Genomic DNA, 26,957 nt, shown 5'->3' with positions numbered 1-26,957 from the left:
TAGATTTTTTATGTAATATTCATATGGATTCAATTTTGGAGGAATCTTTTGGCCAACTCATAAACGTTACTTAGCGGCCATTTAGTTAAACATTGATTTCGCTCTTCCTTTCATTGTTGATTTGACATCCGCTAATCAACATTTATAAGTAAGGATGTTTCTTTTACTTTTTAAAAAAAATAAAGAACTAAACGTGACACCATCGTTGAGAAAACTACGTATATTTTATTATTTCTAGTTAGAACATGTGTGTAGCGTGTAGTGTAGCGATATTAATTTATAATAAAATATGTTTATACACAAGACAACCAGTGACGTAGCTTGCCCATGATGGGCCCTGTATCAATATTTGATGGGCCCTTCGTCTTAATTGTGGCGATTACTTTTTTTACGCGAATTTAGTGACTTGACCTTCAACGTATTAAACTACCTATTGAAATTTATTTTTCAAATGTCTATAATATTTTCATTTCTTCTGGAAAAATTAGCGTACGGTCGTACAGTTCGTGTGAGACTTTGGATAACATTTTACGAATTTTCGCTTACTCGATTGGTGGGTTAGGAATATGTCAAAACTATAAAAAGTACTGAAAATTGTCTTTGATCTCATCCTGATAAGATAGTACTGACAGTCCGCCTCGTGTAAGGTCCATGTAGCAACAAGTTGTACGTAAATAGTGTATAAATGAATAAACCAAGATAATGGACAAATAGTAACGATAATGCATGGTGAACTATATAATAAGGCTTAAAAATAAATCCTATATTAGTATTACTACTTACTTCTGAAGTGCCAAAAAACCTTATTTCTAAAACATTTAAGGCACTATTATTTTATTTGCAAATATTTTGACTAAATAACTACATATAGTAATTTATTTTGTAAAATAAATTGCTAATTTTGTACAATTATCAGTGCCTTTACGTTATTTTAAAATAACTTGTACACAAATTATGGTATACAGTGATAAAATATTATTACATTTATATTGCTAAATTTACTTAATCATATTGCTTTTTATATATGTTTATAAGAACAAGGCACCTTTTTGGGGCAAAGGTAAATAGGTAATAAGTACAATTACAATTAAAAGCTTAATTAAAACAATATAAACATTTTTTATAACGAACTTTTAAATAATTGATTATTATGAGTATATATGAGTGAATGAGTTGTTACATGCATGAGTTTTGGGAAGTATAAGTAAAAACAATACACTGTAGTAATATATGAAATACCTATGATATACAATTTATTCATAGTTTCTTTATGCTACCCGTATTTGATATTATAACGAAGCTACTATTGGTTCAGAATATTAATAAGGGAGAGATAAACAGGAATCGAAGTTAGCAATTTTTTCTAAGCTATAGTTCATTAAATCTTACCTAATATTATAAGTGTGAAAGTGAGTTTGTTCGTTACGCTTTCTCGTCTTAACTACTGAACTAGTGACAATAAAAGAAAGAATTCCATACAAACCGCAGTTAACGTCTACGCTATCAAATGAGTCATGAAATTGGCATACACATTGTCAGGGGCTGGAAAAGGATATAAGTTAGGCTAATACCCGCCTGAAAACACTTCATATACACTTTAACTAGTAATGTCTGCGGTTTCATCCACGTTTGAATACATGCGTGTTTAACACGGCGCAGTACTTAATAAAGTGCATTTCATCAACTACATATCTGTACCTACAGTTTACCAGTTTGTTTGACAATTATGGTTAATTTTTTGATATTTAAAGTCGTAGCGTAATGTTATATAGTCTATATTTTTCGCGTGTAAATATACAAACTGTAAAAACATATCGCTTCTTAACAGTAGAGAAGTTCTTAATTACAGCCTAGTGTTTTTTTGAATGTATGCATTAAAAATATAACATTAAATTGATGTCTATCATATAAATTTAATTTTAATTTGAATGAATTGATATGCTATGTTGCTAGATGATAAAGCCAGTTTTTATTTTAATAGTTATTCAGAACACAGTTGAAGGTTATTATTAAAGCAGTTATTTGTAAACTTTTATAAGACACAGCGGAGTTGGGATTATTCTTCTTGACCCTTGGTGACTCTATTTTGATAGTTTTGTTCATCATCCAGTAGTAAACATCGGTTAAACCTTGGATGTTCAGTTCAGGACCAACTGTTTGTCGTATCCGATCGTTGTATGCGTTTAACCAGTTAATCTGCCATAAAAGAAATATATAACCGGTTAATTTATTGACAAATGATGCATAGAATATATTAATTCAGGAACACATATATTATTTATGGCTTTTATTTTTAAAACTCACCTCGTATTCAGTAAGGAGGTTCTTATCAATTAACTTAGGTTCAAACGGTATAAGGGTTGCCTCTCGGAAGCCCAGATAGTTATTAGGGCGAGGTATAACTTCAAGAACATTTCCTAATTTCACTCCAAATTTCCTATTTTCATACCACGCTGGTTCTAGAATGCAAAAGAAATACGTCGATAGCAGTAAATTGATTTTTTTCCATTTTAATACTCCAGAAAGGTAATTTTGGAGACAAAACTTTCGGCTACTTTAAGTCTTACCAATGGTAATAAAGTATCCTTCTCTAAATGTATGGAGATTAGTATCTTGCCTGTAATCTATGACAACGGGATCTGTAATGTAAAATTTTCATTATAGGGAAATTTGTCAATAAAATTTCGCGTTTTCTTATTCGAAATGAAAAATTCAGCGACACAATCTGATGAATGTAATGATTTAAATCATTAAAAAAACACATTAATTAATTATATTAATTATCAGTGTGATCATAAAAATTGTTTATGCTTCTTAATCCTATTTCATGTTGAGTTCCATGTAAACTTTGAACTGTTTTTACCCTGTAGCTCTACAACCTATACTTAGCAGATGACTCGCTACTAAAAGAAGTGTAAGTAAACTGCCTAATATAACTTATAGCTTATAAATAAAAAAAAAGTCGATTTGCTAAAAGTTTTGCTTCTAAATAATTACTTTCTTCTCTCTAATGGTTATGGAACTTTTCCAAAATACAAGTGGATCATTCGAGTTAGGTTCTGCGTTTCTTGATAGATCGATAGAATATCTCAAGACTATTTAATATATGTTCGTTTTTAATATATGCCTGTTAAGTACTGTACCTACATATGTATTGCTACCGTATTAATTAAATCTGTAGAAATGTTGTAATTGGATGATAAATATCAATTGAAATTGTATATTACTATACATATCAAGGAACCCTGTTTTATATATACAAATGAGGCCCTGCCCTGGCCTTTGATCAAGGTAGAGCGAAATTATTTTTAACATTTTCGTGCTCTCTTTACCTGGCGCCTAGAGCGATTGCTCCTGTCGCTACGCTCACATGTGGTTGTTATAGTATTAAACATTTGTACCTTCTCGTCGATTTAAAGCAGCTCCCACACCATGTCCAGTTGGAGGAATGTAATCCTGCTTGAAACTCCAGAGTGGCGCCCTCACTACCGGGTCTGTGTGCGCAGCGGGCAGAGTCGCAGGTGTCAGCAGCGTGCCAAATGCGGCAAGCGACCGAAGTACGCTAGTGTACGCTTTACGCTCTTCTCGCGAGGGTGTACCATAGTGTAGTGTTCGAGTAACTGTAGTTGTACCCTCTAAGAAAAAGCAATATAGTATCATATTAAATGAAAAATTTACGTGATCTGTCCAAGATAGAGAGACAGGGTCATACTGATAGAAGTAATTAATCTAATATAAACAATTATGCATAGTTTATGTATGTAATATTATATCAGTATATTTTAAGCAGCGGATATTTTTATACTTAGATAATTGGATTACATTTTTAACTAAATTTATAGGTAATCTTTGTATGATATCTAACCAGCAATCTTTATTTTTAACGTATGTGACGTTCCTTACAAAATTTTATTACGTAATTAAGTTCTTTTAGGAATAATTTTTCAAAATTATTTTCTAAATGCTCCGTTATAGGATCCCCTGTGCAAAATTGTATGCTTCTATACCATTCGGTTTATGTTATGTGTGTCAATCAGTAAGTCACTTTAGTAAGTCTAGTAGATTATTTAAAAATGTCTAACTCGTAAATACAACTTAAAAATCATAAAATAATAAAGACTTAAGGTTTCTAAATTGTCAAATTAATGTAATTAACAATGATATTATAACAGTACCATCGTATTGTCCACCAGACTGTATCACCAGCGTGGAGTTAGTGAATATCCGCCGATTAGTGTCGTTGGTAGCTTTGTACTCAGGTTCAGCGCCGTTGGGGCCGAACGCGACCCGTGTCTGCATGGACAGACTGACGTAACCGGCCTGAGTAGCGCGAGTCAAGTCAACTTTCATTGCTACCGTTTTCTCATACAAGCTTGACTTTCCCTAGAATATTAGTATTTTTTTTCGCTGGTTAGTACGAGAAAAAACTTAATTCTAAAATTCCAAATATATATTCAAAATATAATACTACGCAAGTTTTTTTAAATTTTTAATTATAGACTAATATCCTACCATAGTTTCCATGTAACACATGACCGTACACATGGCGACTGCATCACGTAGATGTGCCTTGCGCATTCCTTTTATTTCTGCTTGATTTTTCTGTGCTTTCAGGTAAATAATCGGAGATGGCTGGAATAATCTTTTTGATTGTGAAACACTCTGAGCAATCGCCGCTGATGCACCTCTTTGGAAAGTCCCTGCAGTTGGTATTAGGATTTTCGATTCGGTGGCTCGTCGTAAATCCGAGTATATGGTCGTGTATTCATTCACTCTTAAAAGAAAAATCAATTGATATTTCTTATCGTAATCAAAAATATTTTTATTTCATTCGAAATACCTTGTGCAGTTATTGGAATTCGTATAACAGTTGTAAACAGCAAGAATTTCTCGAACAGGCATGGAAAGTTTTCCCGGCGGTGCATACACGCGGACATCTTTGCTACTGATGATAACAAATGCCTTCAGAAGTGGTGCATAGGGGTTGTCCCTCCCACGAATGTTAAGAAGCCATGCCACCTCGTCTAAAGCGGTCACTACCATCGCGTCCGCAGCCATCGATCGCAACTCATTGCGAACTGCCCATACTTTCTCACGCCAGGTCACTCCTATATAATGAATTAATAATTACAGCAATAAGCTATTAAATAAAACTCTGACTTGCGTGACTTGGAAGCTACGTTCGTGATCTTTTATTTAAAAATTTATAAATATATACTTCAATATTACGTTAAAAAAATATTTAAAAAATAAAGAACATTAATGTTAAACATGTTTCCGAATGATATTATAAACATTTAAAGAAATGTTACAATCGAATAGAATATATATATTATAATTTGAACCGTGTCATCAAGTCAATAATAACGGTAAACCTGTGTAGTCCATCTTGTGTAAATTAGCCACAATTCTGGAAAACTCTGGACGACGTTTCATTGGATCCATTTCTTCGTTCCATAACTGATCAACAAGCGTCGGCATGTGGACAAGTTGCAAGCCTTCGCGCTGCAAGTTTGCAGACAGCATTTGCCATTCACCGACAGAGGTAAGTCTTGCGTCTCCACCAATACGACCATTACGTCCTGGACGTTCCTGCTTCAGTAGAAACTAAATGACTATAAAACTATAATAAGTTAAATTGTAAAGCTTAGGAGGTTACTACATTGTTTTAAATAGTGTAATAACATACAACAATGTACATAACTAGTAAAGTATTAAGTATAACATAGAATTTAAGTTATTGTTGATTATGACTATTAAATGGTCTTCATAGTTTTTTAAGCAATAGTTTGGTATTAAAGAAGGAGGATTAAAGGCGTACAGAAATCCATTCGATGATTGTAGGCTGACTAGGATCGTCTCCGTCGATCACTAGCCATGCGCAGGAGAGCAAGGCGCGAGCACGACGCACGTCACCTGCTGGAACCCAAATTGCTGCTCCACCGTCTGCAAGTATGGCCGCGGTACCTACTCCTTCCCACCCACTGATGTATTCTAGACGCCGTTCTTCAGGAGACGGTTCTTCGCTCTGTATTGGTCAATTCAGAAAAGTTATTAGGAAATAATTTATTTCAATAGTTAGTAATTTCAGGAGATTTAAATAAATAAAAAGGCCTGAAAGTTAACATATGTATTGTTAGCATTTGACTTTTTGAGATATAACTTATATAAACTAGGTATCGGTTAATATTTCTAACATGGCGATGTTGGCCGAATGTAGGCGAATGTCTATAGGCGGTGACCACTTAACATCAGGTGGCCCATACGCTCGCCCGCAAAAAATTCTAACTTTATTAATAAAACAGCACAGTGTAAACCGATTAAAAACATATTTTTAAGAAATAAGTTTTAAAAAAAGTCGCCCTTACCAAATGTTCATCACTGTAAAACACAAGGAAGGCATCGAAGAAGGCGTTCATTTGTGTATAACTTGTATTTCGCATTGCAGTTCGTAATTTTCCAAGAGGCGTAGTGAGGCTATTGGCATCAGCACATATTTGTGGAGGTAGTCCTGTTGGCAGTTCTTGGCTGATGGTTGGAGCCTGGGTCGGTGAAGTAGTTGGGGCGAGTGTTGAAGTCGTAGTTGGTGATAACCGAAGTCCAAAAGACACTGAAACAATTATTAAAATGATATCATATTCATCCCGTATTTTAAAAGTATTTAAACACTATTTAATAATATCATCAATGCATATAATATTTTTATTAAAACCATTAATTCACAAAATTGATTGGTTCTTTATTGCATTACATGGTTCTTAGAAATTTGTGGTGCGCGAGTACATGGGATTATTCAGTTAACGATTATTATCAATGAACATCACTGCAGTTATTCAATTTTAATAATTTAAACGATTAAACAGCAACAATAAGGACATGTTATCATAAAAATCAATAATTCTATCCATTATATATGTTGATGTTAATGTTAATGATAGAATAAAAATAACACTAAACATGTACATTTATACTTTATATAAAACTTAAGACATCTAAAATTGTATTAGTACCTTGACCTAAGTTTAAATCAATAACGTGACATATAAATTATGAAAGCTCTAATTAGACTGTGCCAATAATAAAAAGGATGTTTTTTAATAGACTCAATTCGTCATTTTTTATACATGTTCGGTCATAACTTATTTGTTTACGAATCGATTTTAATTATTATTTTAGTGTTAGATTTAGAAACGCTTCAAATTTGTCCCGTTTACAAGGAACTTCTCAAATCGAATAGGAAATGTGTAATGATTGATTTATTTTTAGGTTTATGACAATCCCAAACAAGTAGGTACCTTAAAATGATTAAGATTGTACTGGACTAAGCTGGACCTGGATTCTAGTCCAGGCAAACAACGGAACTCCTTAACAACAAACAGCATGAACTTGTAAAAAGAGTTAAAGATATTATTATTATTATATTACATGACAAAATTGAACGACAAAGGAACCACGATCAGCCAAGTACATATTTTATTTTGTAACTTAAAAATGTAAAATAACACTGACTTCAAAATAAATTTTATACGGGTTTAACTAATGTATTAAATGTGATAAAATATTAAAACAATATAAATAATAATACAACTTTCACACTAAGGATTTTTTTATTCAGGAATCGCAAGGAAATTAATTAACATAATAAAATTTCCGTCAGAAGGAGAAAGCGGCTAGCGACAAAGGCGGCACTGACGCGGGAACGTACCAGGAATTCAGCGCAAAGTGGGAGTTCGACAAGGTAGAAAGCCTTAGAAAGCTCACGCGTGAGACAAGGATATGAGAAGGGCGGGGTTGTGGCTCTCGTTCTGGCACCCTTCCTTCATTCAAAGTTCTTTTTTTTCGTATTTTAATTGCAATGGGGCGTTTCTATAGATAGTATTTACAGTACTCATTATTTCTGATTAAAGGAGATGGCCAAAAATTATATGAACCTGTGCCCCAGATTGTACGTAAAGTGATGATATATGTCATTTTATAGAAACATTAAGAAAGTTGCAAATATTTATAATTGCAGTCATTGTTTAAAATTATGAAGATTTGAAAATATTGATTTTGACAATCATAACCTTTACTAAATTTAAAATTTTCTCGTTACGTTTGATCGTAAGTATCTTTTATCTGTAAATGTTTAAAAAATCTTTGATTAAATGATATTTTTTATGTTGATTTATATATTTTATTAGACAGAAAATAAAACATTGAATTATTTTGTATATTTCATCATTTTATAATAATTTCTTGGTATCACTGGTAAAAATACGAAAATAATGAAACAGAAACTGACGGATTTACGTAATAGAAGGCCCAGTATATACATACATTTAAGTCAAATCATCTTTCTCTGACAAAAATTTAATGCTATATTATTGTATTATACGCTGCTGTATATTTCTATAAATCATAAAAATGATTCATTTTGTAGCTTATTTCTGTACATCCTCTTTTATTTATATTGGATGATATTAAAGATCGCCAATAAACTTTTGTAGCAAAGTTCAATTAGAGAAAGTAGATTGAAATTATTTTTCAGCGATTGCTATGTAATGTAAGAAGTTACTTAAAAGTATTTATTTATTTTAATTAAATTCATTGTAAATATAAATTGTCTGTACAGCGTAGGGTACAAATCGATCTTGCATTTTAATTTTTTTATATTTAGATTATCCAATAGGTTACATAGATTTGTATATTTCTATAAACTACGTCAATCGGGTAACAAATTAAAACTATTTTTTTTATAATCTCGTTTTATTTTAAATATTTTAATTCTTTTGTGAATTAACGTACAAAAAGAAAACCGTACAAGCCAGTCCTTTTTACTTTTAGAATCCTGTTGTAATCGTATTTTTGTAAGAATAAACTACATTTATATAAAATGTCTTCCCTAATCTAATCATGCTTATAAAAAATATTCATCATTTTTTGTTTGCTTACTTACCTGTCAGGGGTACCTAAGGGATGTACGCTATTGGAATGACGTCAATAACTAACAGGAATGTAGAAGTTGTAAGGAGGTGGCTTGTACCTTCCCCTATCAGATAGTCATAATTTCGGAACATCTATTAAAAAAACGCATTAAAAGTATTTTATAGTCTTCGTTATGCGGGTCGAATTTAGTATTTTGAAAATTAATCTTATTTATCGGCGATAAGCTACATTACGAATTGTAATGTGTAATAAAATGTTATTTCCTAATCATACAATTCTTTCATTTTATAAGATAAATATTTTGATCTTAAAAAAAAATATATATATATACATATATGTATGGATAAACATAAACTAATAAAATTAATTTAAAAAAAAAAACTATAAACTAATCTTAACCAAGGTGAATTTTATACTTCTACTTTTTTTGTGTATCCTTTTAAATTCCCTTAGGATGTTCGAAGAACATTCCCAAAGGGACAAAATATCCTGCGAAGTACCAGGGCAGCAAATCAACATAAGAGGTCTTATATTTAGCGTCGTCGTCCTGCGCAAGGATAAGCAAGCACTCAAGGATACGACCGATACGTTGCATAATGCAGCGGCCGTTCACTCTGCTTATATTTGCTTATACCTACTTATCACAATGCTCACGATACCTTCAATTTAAAATTTTACTAAACATACGCAGAAGTAAATTTATGCTAGTTTTGTTATATTAATAATTAATAATATCAGAAAAACTTATACAATTAAAAAAATATATGGCGTTTAAAAAAGACAGAAGAAAAAAAAACATATATATTAAAAGAAAAATGATTGATAAATGATAAATTAACAGTTGCTATCAGTGATGATAGCTTCTGTCTGTATTTTGGATAAATATTTAATAAATCACTAAATAAAATAAACATTAAAAATAACGTAAAATGCTTACGAAACTAACATAACAATAATAAGAATTACACTTACAAAACTCCAAATTAAACGATTCTTGGGTAGAAAGAAATAAAGAGGACACTTAAACAATGGCTTGCCCCCTTTTTATACTAGGGAAATATAGGTCGGCAAGAGATAAGAGCTTTCGAAAAGGGTACTATTAAGTTGCGTGGGACGAAGGTCACAATAGTGGACCAATACAAAACGGCCGTTTAGTATAGATATCTGCTATAAAAGCCAATAAATAATAAGGAGGGTCATGATAATGATGCGCCGAAGGCAAAAAATATTATTTGATTTAAATATGCTTATACGTACTAGGTAGCTTATCTAACAAAGTATATATAAGGAATACTAATGTAAATAAACTATGTTTTTTTTAAATACAGGTATCGAATAATAAATATATTTATATTTTATAATAACAGTTAAAAATACCTAAGAGAAATCTTGTTTTTTTCCAATAAGGAAAGAAAGGAAAGTGAATGGTGTGGGGTTGCGTCACGTGACGTCATTTTTTACTAGGACCTCATAACTAAACAGGAGGTTTTGGTACTCAGCAGTACTAAACTTAAGAATTGAACTTTGAAGGCGAGACATTTTGCACTAAATGTTTGAAAGTGAGAAAGTACATTCTAATAATAACAACAATTTTTATTTGCAAAATATTTTCATATTATTTTGTTTTACTAATAAATCAAAAGCAGAAAAACTTTTATTTAGAATTTTTACTTTTTTGGCATATATATATATATATATATAAAATAACACAATGTTATATTATTATATTTGTTATTATTTCATTTTTAAATGCCATATATAATAGTTCACAATAGGCTGCGCTTGCTTCCTGTTTAATCATTATTATTGTTTACCTTCCGTTCGAAATATTAGAAACATATTTAAAAATATGATCTATTAGTATAAATGCAAGTGCGTGTGCCAGTATTTTTATATATAAAACCTCTTTACAAATAAATTAATATAAGATATTAATAAATAAAAAAGAATATATATCATTTAAAAAAATGAAATGATTAAAAGAGAAAAAAACCGACTTAAAAATAACTGCAAAGTAAAGAATAAATATTTTAAACAATATTTGAAGTCGCTACTAAGTATAAGAACTATCAAATGTCCTTACTATTGAAAAGCGAGCGTTTCTTTCTTATGAAGGAAGAATTCGTGTTCTTGTTTTAGTATTTCTTCGTTGTAGTAAGCAAAAGAGTTTAGTTTGTGGGCTAATTATACTAAAATCATACAAGGTTCTTTGTGTCTAGTTCAATAACGCCTTTAGGTTGCTTATGAAGTTGCCTCGCTTCTGTAGTGCTTCAGGGATGTTTGCTGAAGCGAATATAGAATGAACGAATTAACAAGGTGCGAGCCAGCTCTAACAAAATTCTAAATATGATTGCTAACAAACTAGACTGTACATTTATAAACTGCTGCTGTAAAATTTCGGCTGGGGCAGTATACTGTAGTAGTAAATAATAGCATTAGTAGACAGTAATACCTAAGTAATACAAATAATAGTAAATATTATAGGTAATGTTTATTTTCTTATATTATTTTTGTTAACTTAACACCTTTTCCTTTTTGTTATTTTGTAATTGTGTCTCTATTGCTTGAACAAATGAAAATTATTATTATTACATTGTTATTGTACATTTTCTCTTCTTTGAGGTAACAAAAACGTAAACACACGGGCCGTAGCCAAAGGCGATTTGGGTTAGGTGATCGTATAAGCAGATGAGGTGGATAAGTCGTAAGGAACTTGCGATTGTGGTGGCAAGTGTTGAGGATAATTGCCTTTTGAAGTATGTTGAGGAACCTCTAACATATAAACGGCTACGTTGTATGCTTTTAGGTACGACTCCAGTTGATAATATGACGCCATTGACGCTTCTATTGTTATAAAAAACAATATCCTGGTTTTTAAAACAGCGCTTAAGCTGATAGTACCAGGGCGACCAACCTTCATTCGGTTTTCATAATAATTAATTAGTAATAAAAATGTTTTTATTTTTTTAAATTTATCAAATAAATTCTTGTTTTTTTTAATTAATTAAATTTAAATTATTTTAATTTTCAATTGGTGAACCATTGTTTTTGTTCCGAAAAGACACGGACATAAATAAACTAAAAAGCAAAACCTTATAATACACAATTTGGGCCAAATCATTGGAGCCTTTTCCGACGCACACAAAATAATTATAATACAAGACTTGCTTTTTTAAATACCAATAAGGTATAAACTTGGTACATGAAATTTTGAGGTTTCGGCTTTAGTTTAGTTTAGTTATGTTTCAAAATATATCTGACATTTATATATATTTTTTTAATTTATATATATTTTTTTCATATAATTAATTATAGGAAACTATGTAGTCATTTTTATAATGTATAAAATTAAAAAAAAAACAAAATACATTACAAATTTATAGCAAAAACACGCCGTCTTAAAAGATTGCCCTGTGGCATTGTATTCAAGACGCTGGCACTATTGCCTCTCTGCACCGCTAGACCTGACTTTATAATTAAACGCCAAATAACGATTGACGTATTATTATTATAATTATAAAAAAAAACTGTAACATACTTAGTAGTTACTACGATGCTAAAAATTAAATACTAGTCTTCATTTAAGCTTTTTTATTAAATTAAAATATTATTTTTATAAGTAAATTTATTGTATTTTTTTTTCAATAAATTATACCAACTATTAATTAGTTGGTATAAAGTAAAATAACTAATCAAACCATGTCAGAATCTCAAGAATGTTTGCTGCTAAATACTAGGAGCACTCTAATATGCAGAAGGTAGTGAACTAAAACATAAGTAATAGGTTTCTATCGCGTATAAGAAGATAAATGAAAATTAAACATGATACTATACCACACTCTTCTCCCATTTATACTATCCTAGTTACGACATTTGCCAAAACTTGCCTAAACATGTAGAGTAAATTAAAAAAAATAAATAAATAAAGTATTTAAAAAAATTATATCTATTTATTGCAATTCAGTATGTCAAGTCTTACTACATCATACATGTAGATATAGATTTTTATGTAATGTACCAATACTTTATGAAATGAATAATTCTAAAAACTTATTTTTATTTTAAATAAATATGTAATTGTTTGAAGAGATAATGCTGCGGTAAGTAATATTTAAAGTTAAAATCATCTAATGTGAGAGATCCATAATAGAATTTATCGATTGTTTTATTACGAACATGCATTTGCTACCATTATAATAAGACCTGCTTTAACCATCGCGCGTATATGCTGTACGTGGTTAAAAGAAGATAACAAGCTTACAAACTTAATAAGAGGAAGCGAGTTAGTTAACTGATTGTGTGTGGCCTATGGTTCTGAATTTCTTGTTAAGAAGTACGAAGTATTATGCAGGTTGTATCTCCTGCATTCACTGTATCCCTAGTAAAGTAGTTAGCTTTGACGCATGTCACTGCGTTATGGGCGTGTACAAAACAAAAAACAGCTTCTTGTTTGCCTTTCAAGCAAATAAATAATTATTTTAATTGTGTATTTAGGTAATATTTTTTTGACTTACTAACGTATATTTATTCCATGATCCTGGTAAGAAGTAAATCTATTTTTATTAATTTGTATATATGTAAATTATATAAGACTTTTTTATTAGTTCTATTTTATAAAAAAGTACTTAGATATTAAATATTAGGTATTGCAATACTTTGTCATTACGATAAGAATGATGAGGACTGACTGATAAGAAGCAATTTTTATCAATAAGTTGAAGACACGGTGAAATATTTCCATGTGTTTTTTGTTCACTACTATGTGACAAATAGTGTAAACACGTGGCAGAAGGGTTGAACATGTGGGCTACATGTACTAGGGTAGCATAATGGCGTAGAGAGTTTAATGTCACACATGAGACACCCGTGTGTAATCTTTCTCCGTAAGCGCGCGTCGAATATTTTTAGTGAATGTGAGTGCCCTACATTAATGTGATTTATGTTTCTTTTTCACTTTTTTCATTCGAGACATCTGATAATTTCGAGAAAGAATTGCAGCTTTTCTTTTAGTTTTTTTTTTTTTTCATTTTAACAACTTACGGATAGTTTTATTTACTAATATTATATTAGTATATTAAATAAAATGACTTTTATTAATCATTCAAATCAAGTCCTTATCAACTTAAGATTTATTTAATTATATCAGCATACTAATAAAAGTACAATAAAAAAAACTATTTTTTACATTAAGGGCTATTTGTAAATTACGATCAACATAGATAATAAATTATAAGCTACTTTAGAAATTTTGACCAAGACAAGTAAGAGCGAAAGCAGCATTTCTCAGTTGAAACCCAATTTCGATATCTGAGCGACAAAGGACAAGATATTCAGCCACCAGTAGAGGCAATAAGACGGGGTGTTATAATATGTTATGATTTTGTTTGTTTGTGATTTGATTATCTGCAAAAATATATTCACATTAACTTTATAAACTTTAAATAATATTAAAATTAACTCCATACATTTAAAAACGTAATTAATCATTTCATTGCCTGTCTAATTCCTTATACGAAGAAGATGAATGATAATAATAATATGTATATACATAACATATTATTATTATGACCATTTTGTTATACATAGTTAGCGGCCATGTTGCCGTCGTAAACGTGAAAGTAAGTTGCATTCTGATCATTCCTTAGCGTTGCTTTGATATTTATGGATTCCCAGTGGAAGAGATTCAAGTGAGGCCATTTTGTTACAGATTTTTTTATTTTTCATAAGAAGATGGTGTTATAATTTAGACTATTCCAGCCAGAGTTTTCTTTTTTTATTTATTTAAAAAATGAGTTATTATTAAGTGATTTTATTTTCAAATAATTACGTTAAATAGTATTATTATAGCATATACGTTAATAGTATGTTTTTTTATGAATGTGTGGAATTTTATAATATAATTTTCACACTTAAAAATAAAATATTCGCTGTTATTTCTGTTCCTTTAGTTTTACTTAGGCAAAAAAGTACTATACCGAAGATTCTCAAAAGGCCCTTTTATCGAATACTTTCGTTATAGATATGTTCTCCTGGTATATAAAGTCATTGGGAGTGACATGCCCATTATTTTTCTTATTCCCTTTTTCATAAATAAATTTACACCTTCTACCACTTGCCTCTTTGGACACGAAATTAATTAAAATTTCGCATATTATATGTAAAATATTCATTTAAATTGTTCTGTACTTTAAAAAAAACTATGACTAAATAAAATATAATAAATAGTTAATTTAATTTCACATAACATTTGCCTTATCTATCTTATATTCAAAATGTCTTTAAAGACTCGTGCTTAAATAATTATAATAATTTATTATCATCGATGGAGGAGCCCTTTTAAATTATTTATAATAAAACACATTCTACTAGGCCAGCACAGCATACGAAGAGATCGAAAGGCCCTCAAAAGGGCTAGTCGAATTTCAAGGTTTGACTACGCAGTAGGCGTGGTTTCTTTAACCAATCGTGAGCGAGCACTTTACGCAAGAAGTTACGCATTAAGACGCGGACCCTGCATGCGTACCTACATTTATGCAAGTTGACTACTCTTGTATAAATGTAGCTGTGTTAAACTAGCTGCATATATTTTTGTTTTAAGTGGCGCTTTTTTGTTGTATACCTAATTTGTTGTTTGGCTTATTTAATAATAATTAGAAAAGTGACAAATTCTGTACTGTCCACTCCACTCCAATCACAGGAGGAATAAGATAATTAACCAACTTTGACATTGAATTGACGTTATATAATTGGTCGAAATCTTGAATAATAATAAATAATCTCTCATTAAAATTTCGTATTATAGGGAACTTTAAAAGTAAAATAAAACTGGATACAGCGCCGACCCTGAGCAAGAGGAGCGATCGCTCAAGACGCCAGGTAGCAAGGGGTGCGAAAATGTCAAAAACCTTCCACGGATATATAAGCGTTGTTTGATTTTTATAAATATGGTAATTATTATTTATATAACATTTACTAAAATATAATTTATGTGAAGTGAAAGCTTCGACCAAAGGGCACTTAAAGACAATCTTGCATTGCCTTGATCAAGGGCCAGGGCCGGCTCTGACTGGAATTAGTGTATATGTATATTAAATACAAAAATAACTAGTTGTTGTGCATATTACAGTCGAACTTTTAGCAAATCACGTGGAATATGTAACATAAGATTTCTTGATTACCATATAACATTACCATATACAAACCCAGATATTATTTTAAATGTAAAAAGAAGTAAATATATTACGTACACGACATTTAACTATTCACACAGCAATCGATTACACACACATAAATTGAGTTATACTGTAATGTTATATTATATTAATTAGATCATAAATGACCGCCGAACGGGGGATGGCATCAGTAGCGTAAAACAGACGTAATGAAGTGCCTGGAATTAGTAATCGCAAAGTCAATACATCCTTCCTTGGACAGGGTACTTGATTCTGCAATAAAATTCCGCCATTTTACATTTGTCAATACCTAAATAAGTACATTTAAAGTACATATTAAAAAAGGAATAATAAATAAGGCATATTATACTGTCACGTACACGTCACGTCTTGGTTCTTCTCGCAGGATCTTATCTCAGAATTAAAGCAACTTTATATTAAATTTAATCTAGTCTTATATTGCCTCTACTATTGACAGGAGGGCTGGTTCATTTTTCCTCCAGAGGATCGGAATTGCGTTTAAAGCCTGCTGCTAGCATTCTTGCCGCCATTCCATGCGGTCATATTTTATACACTAGCTATTTTTAATATTTATTCAAGGCTTTAATGTTAATTAAAAAAATAACTTAGAAAAAATATAATTAATAACTGTTTGTTTAAACTATTTGAGTAAAGTAAATTTTAAATTGATTTTAGGTGGGTACTTACGAATAATATTATGTGATTCCTTGAATTAAGAAGTTTTGTTAGTATAGATTGTACAATATCTCATATCCACATAATGGCATTGGTTATTTCGAGGCACTCAATCGAGCGCACGATATATGACACGCTGCCGCTAACGACGAATATTGAGCTCGGGGTTAGCTAATTAGCAAAGTTTTAACGTGTCACTCGCGAAGAGCTATTAAGAGCATTAAAATGTTAGGTTAACCACACTTTTTTATTTACAATATCATTACGAATGTACACACACAGATATTTTTCAACAAAGTGTAATATTGATTATTTATTTTTTAAACTATTTTTCTATAAATATTTGAAAAATAATGAAAGAACGTAGGATACTTGAAAATTAATTTGAAAAGCATTAGTTCTGGTATTCGTTATGTTAAAAATAATCTGAATTGATTAATTTATGTAGAAATCATTACTAGCCAATGAAAAGCACGTGAATAACTACAATATTCTTGTGGGTTATGTTATCCTGGTATATGTATGAGTATGCTGTTGCAGATCCGCCTATCGAGATCGAGAAACAATTTAAAAAATATTTACATAAATTTCTGAAAACCAACTTAATATTATATAAACAACTTAAAAAAATATTTAAATCTTTTAAAAAATTGTCTCTCCAAATCTCGTTAAATTTTACCATTATGTCGCAATTAAACAATCAATAAATAAATTCAAAATACTTATAAAAAAGCATAATATTAATTAATTACTTTGTGTGTTCTGAGTTTTTATTAAAAGTGCTGATTATAAAACAAAATGAATTTATTGACTTCATAACCAACTTACTATATTTTATTACTTTTTGTATTAAATGTTCCCCTTTCTAGCTTATTTTTATAAATAAGTATATTGTCGATAAGTGCTGTATTTATTTTGTTATTGGAAATAATATCGATGATCGGCGATAATGTCGAGCCGTTCGGAAAATACTAAGGCTGCATGGACATGGAGAAGGTTACTTTAACAGAAATCAATACTCCATAATTTGAGCGCTATACTACTAAATATAGCCATATTGGCTTGAAAACAGGTGAATGAAATGTGGTTCATTGGACATTCTCTTTGGGGCGTTCTCGAGTGTTACGCATAATATTGTTATTGAATGAAATTGTATTAATGAATTAAGTAGATTAAAAAAATAAAAACATGTATTGTTATGTTTTTGTAAAAAAGTTATTTTTAATAAACAACACATTTGTTTTTTTATCCATATTATTTATTGTTTTTCGAATTCTTCCTTCCTTTGTTTAATTAATAAAAATGTAAAAAAGAATGACATGCGTAATTATATCGATGTAGTATTAGGGTATCATATTCTTTAGAGAGTCATAGCATATGAGGTTACGGTACGGTGTCATGGACAGTGGCAACGCTTCTTACGAGTAATCCGCCCTGGGAATTCCAGGCTGAGATGCTCTCGATTCCGGGAGCGGGTCCAGTCAGCGGTCGCCGTGACTATCGCTGAAATGAGGTTCTCTATCACTCCGGGAGCTCCCCTTGGGCATTGAAGGAATTTTTATGTAGGTAAAATGCATAATAACCTGGTTATCCCGGCACTCGTAAAAAAAATAATATTTTTTCATTATTCAATATGTTTTAAGTATTTACTTAATTTGAAATATATTTCGACCGCGTGAAGTTTAATTTATGATAGTGGGTATAAAAAAAAGTTAAAAAAAACTAAAGTAAAGTTGTAAAGTTTCGGCTGGACCAGTAAATTGTAGTAAGTAGTAGATAGTAGTGTTTATTGTAATTTTGTATATGAGTCTTGTTACTTGAATAAATAAATAATAATAATTATTATTATTATAAGCTCCAAACCTGCACATAGGGAGCTATAGCTCAGCTATGGGAAGTTGACAGACTGGCAGACATCTTACTTATTATTGTACAACCCGTTGTTGATTAACAAAAACAGACACAAAAACTAAAATGCCATTACAAAGGCAAGCTTACATTTACAGCCAAAATAGTTATTTAAATGTTTAATGAATGAACACATAGATACAGTTTACAGCAATTTAATAGTTTTTATTCAATATTAATAGTTTGTCTCAACTTTATTGTTCAAAATCTGGGTATACACCGTCTACACCGTACACAAATTTCTTGATTGCGTGTACAAAGATCTTGACTGCGTTAACAAGCTATACATTATTATTAATTCGAGCCATCTTTTAATGCCGTCTAGGCATTAAAAACGAAAGCACTTAAAACACATAAATATGAACTAAGCGGTTTTTAAAAAATAAATTACTAAAACTTAACAATTGGAACACTGATTTAAATAAATTCTCATAATTTTGGAATAGCAATATATTTATTTAATGTTAACTTTTTAGGTGACGGTTAAGACGACACCCGTCCTAACCTTTTCGTTAAGTGATTGGAGGGTTCTTCAGGTGTCTAAATATTGATTTGACTCGTATTAATTTTGATAAATTATGACAAAAATTATCTATTGAAACGTTCATTCCCTTATTTATTCCTCTCAGTTTTTTTTTAAAACGCTGTTATACGTATGTTACTATAAGCAGAATTATAAATAAATGTCCATGCTTTTCTATCAACAAAGATGATGAACTTCCATACAAAGTTTAACCCCGATTTTACCTCCTTAGGAGACGAATTGTGAAAAATACTTTCTTAGTTCTCAGCTATGTTCAATAAGCAATTTCTGTCAAAAATTTACCCTGTAGACCTGCAGATTTAGATTGTGCGTCTGTCAGTCATTTTAAAATTTTATTCAATAATGAGCAGTAAGTTATTATTTATCATTGCAAAATTGGTATTTTTGTAACAAAATTGCGTTATTTCAAGAAAGATTTATATAGATATTTTTTAAAAAGCCAAATCTTAGAGCCGTTCCGAAATACATGAAATACAGTTAACATATACATATACATAGACAAGAATTCCTCATTTAATATTATGAAAGGATTTGGTATAAAAAAATAATAATAATAATATATATACAATTATTATATTAACAGAAATAACATGACCAAAGTGGTCAGTAGTAAGTACTATACAAGGATTTGTCCCCAGGGTTGCTATGGTTGCCAAGTGGCCGGTGCGGCGGGCCAATGCACACGGCCATGATACCAGGAGCGCAGTGCGGCGAGGCGATGCGCTGACGAATGCATCGACGCGGGCAATGCACTTTTAATCGCGCGTTAGTGCTGCGCTTGGGTAGGTAGCTAGTTTGAACTTCATTACTTGCCAGTATCTACCTACTGTTCGAATTGTGTTTATTACAGTTACGTCACTATGTTTAAGATTGTATACAAAAATTAAATTAATGGTATTACGAAAAACGGAATTACTTTACGTAAGAAATCAAATAAGCAGAGTTGTGCAATTGTTAGTTAAATAAAAAAATAATATAAGAGTAATATATATAGTGTTATTAGTGGACAAACTGTTTAAAACTGTGTATTTTTTGGATATATAATCTGTAAAGGTTATTATAAAATGTCAAAAATAGGTAAAATATATATAGTTTGCAAGGCGTCAATAGCGTAATGCTTTACGAGCCGCCTAGCAATGTTTGAGTCGCATGTTCTATCGTGTCCCCTCGGGTTATTGTCGTCCCCACGAATCGGTGAAGGAAATCGGATTTAAAAAATAATAATAATTATGTTTTTATAGTGTAAAAAATTTAAACGAGTAAGACAGTTACAACGGTAATAACTTTTAAATGTATTTAAAGATTATTTATCGAGCGTGGGACGCAACATGTGTTGATACACTAGCGGCTTCATATCAGGAAATAAATGTTAATCAATCAATGTTAAAAGCTCTTATTCCAAATTATATATTATAATATTGTTCCGTTTGCAATTGAAACGCTTGGATTAATAGTGCAAAAACTTTCATCAAAAATATTACACCCCGTGTCATTGCCTCTATTGGTGACAGAAGGGCTGGTTCATTTTTCGCCCAGAGAATCGAAATTGTAATTTTAATGGGGGAAATAATTTCTTCATTAACACCATTCCACGCTGTCACGATTTGTACAGTTATTATTTTTAGTTTTAATTTGTATATATTTAAGACTTATTTTTATTTTATTATTTTTTATTATTATTATTTATTGTTATTAATTTTAGCAACAATGTATTTTATATAGTCTAACGCAATCGTGTACCTAAACTTATAACAGTAAGTAGGTATAACGTATTCTTGGTTTTGTTAAAAAAAATTGTTGCTGTAAACACAGGCATCTCTTATATACTGTTTATTTATTTCTCTGGATTCTCACAATTATAGGAGGACGAGGCGGTAAAGGGCGGCGAGCAAGCCATAATAAAGACAATAGCGGTCATTAATCACGGACGCACGCAATTCAATGTGACGGCTGGCCGTTCGACGTGACCCCTTTAGGACGTTGCGATTCACGGCGCTGGCTCGGGTTATCTAGTCGACTAGTTCATCTAGTTCACCTCGGAAAATAAAGAGATCGACTTAGATTATATATAATTAAAAAAAGGATGATGGTATTCACGTACCTCATACCACATACCTACATAGACATTCTCGTACCCTTACCGTCGTTCGTCTATTTCAAGTCATTCCCTCAAGAATGAAGTTTCACACGTCGATGTTAGGGCATCATCAAACTTCAAATTATTGCAGGACTCCTTGTATATCTAAGAATACCTATTACTTATTAGAAGTTTCTATGCATTCATTTTAAAGACATTTTACTTTACTTACTGCATGTCATTCCATTTTTACAGTTTAATTTGCCTATTTAGTACAGCGTTAAAAATCTACTTGAAACACATGTATGAGCTTCTATAATTCTATATTAAGTACATTTTAAAGAAATGATATCTTACAAATCGGTTGGGTCGGGTCTAGCTAAGTCTCTCAGAGCGTCACGGTAGCATGCGAAAGCGATCCCGTGGCGCTCCTCGTTAAAACGGAAAGGGTACCGCTGTTTTTTTAGTGCGTATTCCGATGTTCGGGGCGCACTCGGCGCCTTGGACACCGGCGAGCCCGACATACACTGTTCCCGTGGGGGAAACGCGTAAAGCGTTTTTCCAACGATAAAAAAGACACTGTCTAGCTAAGATTTCATACACAGAAACGTTTGTCGAAAACATAAAAAATATAAAAAGAAGCCTATTGTTTTTTTTACATTGTATTTTTTACCTTACTACCTACTGCTAAAGGTTCTTTTTGTCCCTATTTAGCTTGAAAAAATCTATTTTAAATAGAGGTTGCAAAAAATTCTGGGAAATTAAATACTAATAATTTAATACTTTAATACTGGTGGTACAGCTGTGTGCAAGCTCGTCTGGGTAGGTGCTCATTAGATATTCTACCGAAAAACCCTAGTACTTGGTATTGTTGTGTTCCGGTTTGAAGGGTGAGTGAGCCAGTGTAATTACAGGCACAAGGGACATAATATCTTAGTTCCCAAGGCTGGTGGCGCATGGGTGATGTAAGTGATGGTTAACATTTCTTACAATACCAATGTCTATGCGCGTTGGTGGCCCATATACTCGTCCGTCTTCCCATTCTATAAAAAATAATTAAATAACTAAAACAGAGCATAGAAAAAAAGACATGGCATACATCCCATGGCATTATTATTAATGGCATTTAAAATTACTGTTTGACTTTTTTTAAATTTAATACTTTGATGAGCATGTGGCGTCGAGATTACTTCAGATAATGGTGATTGTTCTATAGTAATTGTTTATATGCCTATATTTTTAATCCATAAATATTTAATGACCCCAATTGTATTTGTCCATCGTGTAGTTTTGTATTAAAAAATCAAACACAAATCAAAGATGGTAATGCATGAATCAATGAATGAGAATGGATATAGCGTTATAAAAGTCTAAAACGGGTTAGTGGGCCGTCGAGCGAATCGGGACGGAGGGGTGCGGCAAGGCCTTTACAAAAGTAGAACCCTCACCTGCTATGCTCCCCTGGTAGATATTTATTTTTATGGGCTATGGATAAATGTCAGGGGAGTGCCGGCAGCGGGCGGCGCCTTATGGCTCTGGCTGTGCGGACGTTATGACTTTTACGGTCCCTAGAGTTATAAACATAAAAACATATTCTATTTCTAATGGCAAAAGGGCTAGGCGATGACCATGAAAATGTATATGTTAAATCACATTCGTTAGTAACATTATTATGGCGAACTAATGCTTAACTGTAACTTTATTTTTAACGTGTGCATGTACCTACTAAAACCAATTAACCAACTGAATCCAGTCATTTAAAAAGGTCTTTAAAGTTTAAAAAATCTGCGAATATAAAAATATATAGAATTATTTTGGTAGATAGTTTTTGTTACAGTAACATTTCATTTAAATGTTTTCGTACGCGTGTGCAAGTGACATTTGATACTTTATAACATAAAACGTAGGAATGAAAAGCATGCACTTAGTACAAATTCACGTTCAAAAACTGTTTAATAATAAACATTAATATCTTCGACGTTCCTAGGAGTCTATGTGATCCTGGTAAAAAGGAAATAATATCGGCCCACGCTCGCACCCATTGAGCCACGGGGATCTATCTATGGTACTTCATATCTTTTTAATTCCTGGGAAGCAAGCACTACGCACTCGAATGTTGCACTATGGGAAACATTAGTGACTGGTATGGCTCATGGTGTGCTTAACCATTATTGTTATTATATTAAAAATGTTGATACCAGTGAATAAACTATTCTCATAATTAATTTGAATGTAAAATAATATATATATATATATTTATTATATATATTCAAAAATTAAGATTTTATGAAAAAAAAGTTAACATTCACGTTCAAAAACTGTATAATAATAAACATTAATATCTGCGAAGCTCCTGGGAGTCTATGTGATCCTGGTAAAATGGGAATAATATCGGCCCACGCTCGCACCCATTGACATATTTGACATTAGTTTACCATATATGATTTTGCTTTTTTATTCTATATTCATCAGATATTCTACCGCAAAACAGCAATACTTGATATTGTTGTGTTCCGGTTTGAAGGGTGAGTGTAATTACAGGCACAAGGGACATAAAATCTTAGTTCCCAAGGTTGGTGGCGCATTGGCTATAAGCGATGGTTGACATTTCTTACAATGCCAATGTCTAAGGGCGTTTGGTGACCACTTACCATCAGGTGGCCCATATGCTCGTCCACCTTCCTATTCTATAAAAAAAAATATTTTTTATTATATATTGTATATATTCAAAAATTAAGATTTTATGAAAAAAAAGTTAACATTCACGTTCAAAAACTGTATAATAATAAACATTAATATCTGCGAAGCTCCTGGGAGTCTATGTGATCCTGGTAAAATGGGAATAATATCGGCCCACGCACCCATTGACATATTTGACTAATGTTTACCATATATGATTTTGCTTTTTTACGCTTCAACATATCTGGTAGCGGGGAGGCAGACCGGCTCCCTGCCTTCACCGGCTCACTTAGTAGCTACGGAGCCTCCGCTCGCACCCACTGAGCCACGGGGATCTATCTATGACATTTCATCTCTTTTTAATTCCTGGGAAGCACTACTCGCACTCGAATGTTGCACTATGGGAAAATATATATATATTCAAAAATTAAGATTTTATGAAAAAAAGTTAAAATTCACGTTCAAAAACTGTAAACATTAATATCTGCGAAGCTCCTAGAGTCTATGTGATCCTGGTAAAAAGGAAATTATATCGGCCCACGCTCGCACCCATTGAGCCACGGGGATCCATCTATGACATTTCATCTCTTTTTAATTCCTGGGAAGCACTACTCGCACTTGAATGTTGCACTATGGGAAAATATATATATTCAAAATTTAGATTTTATGAAAAAAAGTTAAAATTCACGTTCAAAAACTGTAAACATTAATATCTGCGAAGCTCCTAGAGTCTATGTGATCCGGGTAAAAAGGAAATAATATCGGCCCACGCTCGCACCCATTGAGCCACGGGGATCTAAAAGACAACTCAACTCTACAACATCTTCTCCTTTTTTAAGTTAATTAAAATTAAAGATAAACAAAACAAAAACTTAAGTACTAAAATAATTTATATTACTAATTAATATAACTATAATCAAAACTTTCCCCCTTTTAATTAAATTAAATATAACAATAGATGAAAAGAAATATATCAACACATTTCTTGACCTAAAACAAATAATTTATTTAGATATATTCTGAGCCAGACGTTGCTTATTAATTTCTTTGGCTCTACGAAAAGGTCTAGGGGATATAGGTTTTTCAATGCAATTATCATTTGAAATATTCAAATCTTCAGGCACAGGCAAATTTTCTGATGAACTTACATACTCGTTGGCGTCACTAAACACTTCAAAACTGTTGTCGTTAACAGGGTTTACATTAGATTTACATTTTATTAAATGACGACGATTTCGTCTAAACGGCCTATATCAGTTTGCACAATGTATGATCTAGGAGCATTAGCATGTCCGACCACTTTAGCTCTATTCCTATATTTTCTACCAATACAAATAACAGAGTCACCTTCGTTTAAAATAGGTAGAGTTTTACAACGTTGATCATAATACATTTTAGCTTTATTTTGTTTATTAATCATAGTATTATAATACTCTAATGGATCAACAGGCTTAGGTTTTAATATATTAGGATGTACAGGTAGCTGACAACGTAATCTTCGACCCATTAGTAACTGAGCTGGAGAACTCAAACCATCTCTAGGAGTATTTCTGTAATTAAGAAGTGCTAAAAAAAATCCATTACTTGAGAGCGATTTTCTTAAGATATTTTTAATAGTTTGCACCGTGCGTTCACTTTTCCCATTCGATTGTGCATAGTTCGGAGAAGAAGTAACGTGATCAAATCTCCATTCAAAAGCAAACTTTTTAAATTCTCTACTATAATACTGCGTGCCATTATCAGTTATCAAAACGCTAGGAATACCATATCTCGCAAATATTTCTTTCATATTATCTATAACGGTAACAGATGTAACATTATTCAATTGACAAACTTCTACAAAGTTGGAATAACAATCTATTACTATAAGGTAATATTTTTTGCGACATTCAAAAATGTCTGACCCTATTTTAGCCCGAGGGAGTTCAGCAATATCTATCGGTAGCATGGGTTCTTTTGAAGGTGCGTTTGTGTGTTCTTGACAGGTACGACAACGCCTTACATACTGCTCAATATCACGGGACATACTAGGCCAAAAAATAACTTGCCTCGCTCGCCTTTTACACCGATCGATGCCTAAATGTCCTTAATACCACATTACCTTTAAACAAGACTCCATCTACAGCATACAATTCATCTTTCAAAGACCAATACGATTTAACTTCATTAGAAACATTATATTTATGACTTGGCCATCCCGAATTAATGTAATTTAATAATATTTGCAATTCTGGATCGTTTTTAGTTTCCCTTTTTACTAAACTTAACTATGAACCTCATCACTATAACGTTCTGGAAGTGCTGCTCGGGACAATATGTCAGCAATATACATATACTTTCCAGGAACGTACGTAACAACTAAATCATAGCCTTGAATTCGTAACAGCATACGCTGCAATCTTGCTGGGACAGACATTAAAGCTTTTTTTAAATACTTTCTAATGGTTTATGATCAGATTCCACAACTACGTCTTTTTGACCATAAACATATTGATGCCGATATAACAGGCGAAACGGATTGATCAACAACTATATGATACTTCCCCGGTAAACATCCTAATCCTTCAAAGACATCATTATAATTCGAAATTTCAGTTGTTCTTATACGTTTCACTAAGCCTAAAATCTCACATGATTTCTGACCCAGCACGCTATTACATTCCATGTCAGCTATTGCAAATTTTAATGTATATGTCACATTTTTATATGACCAAGGCATAAAGCAAATTCCTTTTATTGGTATCGTGTTTTGTGTATACGATACTAAAGGTACTTCTTTTTTAATTATAATATCATTAAAACCTAACTCTTGAAATCTACAATAAGACATAAAGTTGTAATCAGCTCCTGTATCCAATTTAAAATTTTCCTTTCCGTATATAGAAATAAGTTCCTGACTCCAGTAATCCGAAGTATTTTTTTTACCTGCTATAACAGAAATTAAAAAATTATC

General features: G+C 31.6%; 2 protein-coding genes across 2 annotated transcripts in view; both read right to left on the bottom strand.

The window, feature by feature from the left end:
* Window positions 1-26,957, bottom strand: part of LOC126769261 (PH and SEC7 domain-containing protein) — a 159,877-nt gene that overhangs the window by 60,083 nt on the left and 72,837 nt on the right. The gene's annotated exons all lie outside the window — the stretch shown is intronic.
* On the bottom strand, window positions 1,938-26,669 carry LOC126769209 (xaa-Pro aminopeptidase 1-like). The gene is made up of 12 exons (XM_050487848.1): window positions 26,636-26,669; window positions 25,589-25,798; window positions 6,369-6,610; window positions 5,822-6,028; window positions 5,376-5,592; window positions 4,841-5,108; window positions 4,513-4,774; window positions 4,176-4,383; window positions 3,402-3,635; window positions 2,568-2,639; window positions 2,305-2,459; window positions 1,938-2,196 (listed from the first exon to the last, which is right to left on the bottom strand). The coding sequence occupies exons 1-12, from the start codon at window positions 26,667-26,669 to the stop codon at window positions 1,975-1,977; spliced, it is 2,331 nt and encodes a 776-aa protein (XP_050343805.1). The 3' UTR covers window positions 1,938-1,974.

This window comes from Nymphalis io, chromosome 6 (assembly GCF_905147045.1).
Source record: "Nymphalis io chromosome 6, ilAglIoxx1.1, whole genome shotgun sequence".
Taxonomy (NCBI): domain Eukaryota; kingdom Metazoa; phylum Arthropoda; class Insecta; order Lepidoptera; family Nymphalidae; genus Nymphalis; species Nymphalis io.
This window is presented reverse-complemented; position numbering and strand designations above follow the sequence as displayed.

Coding starts and splice junctions, on each gene's coding strand:
- LOC126769209 (XM_050487848.1), bottom strand. CDS start 26,669: ATGGAATGTAATAGCGTGCTGGGTCAGAAATCAT. Junction 5,109..5,375: donor ACACAAGATGGACTACACAG/GTTTACCGTTAT, acceptor TTCATTATATAG/GAGTGACCTGGCGTGAGAAA. Junction 4,384..4,512: donor TGTGTTACATGGAAACTATG/GTAGGATATTAG, acceptor CTAATATTCTAG/GGAAAGTCAAGCTTGTATGA.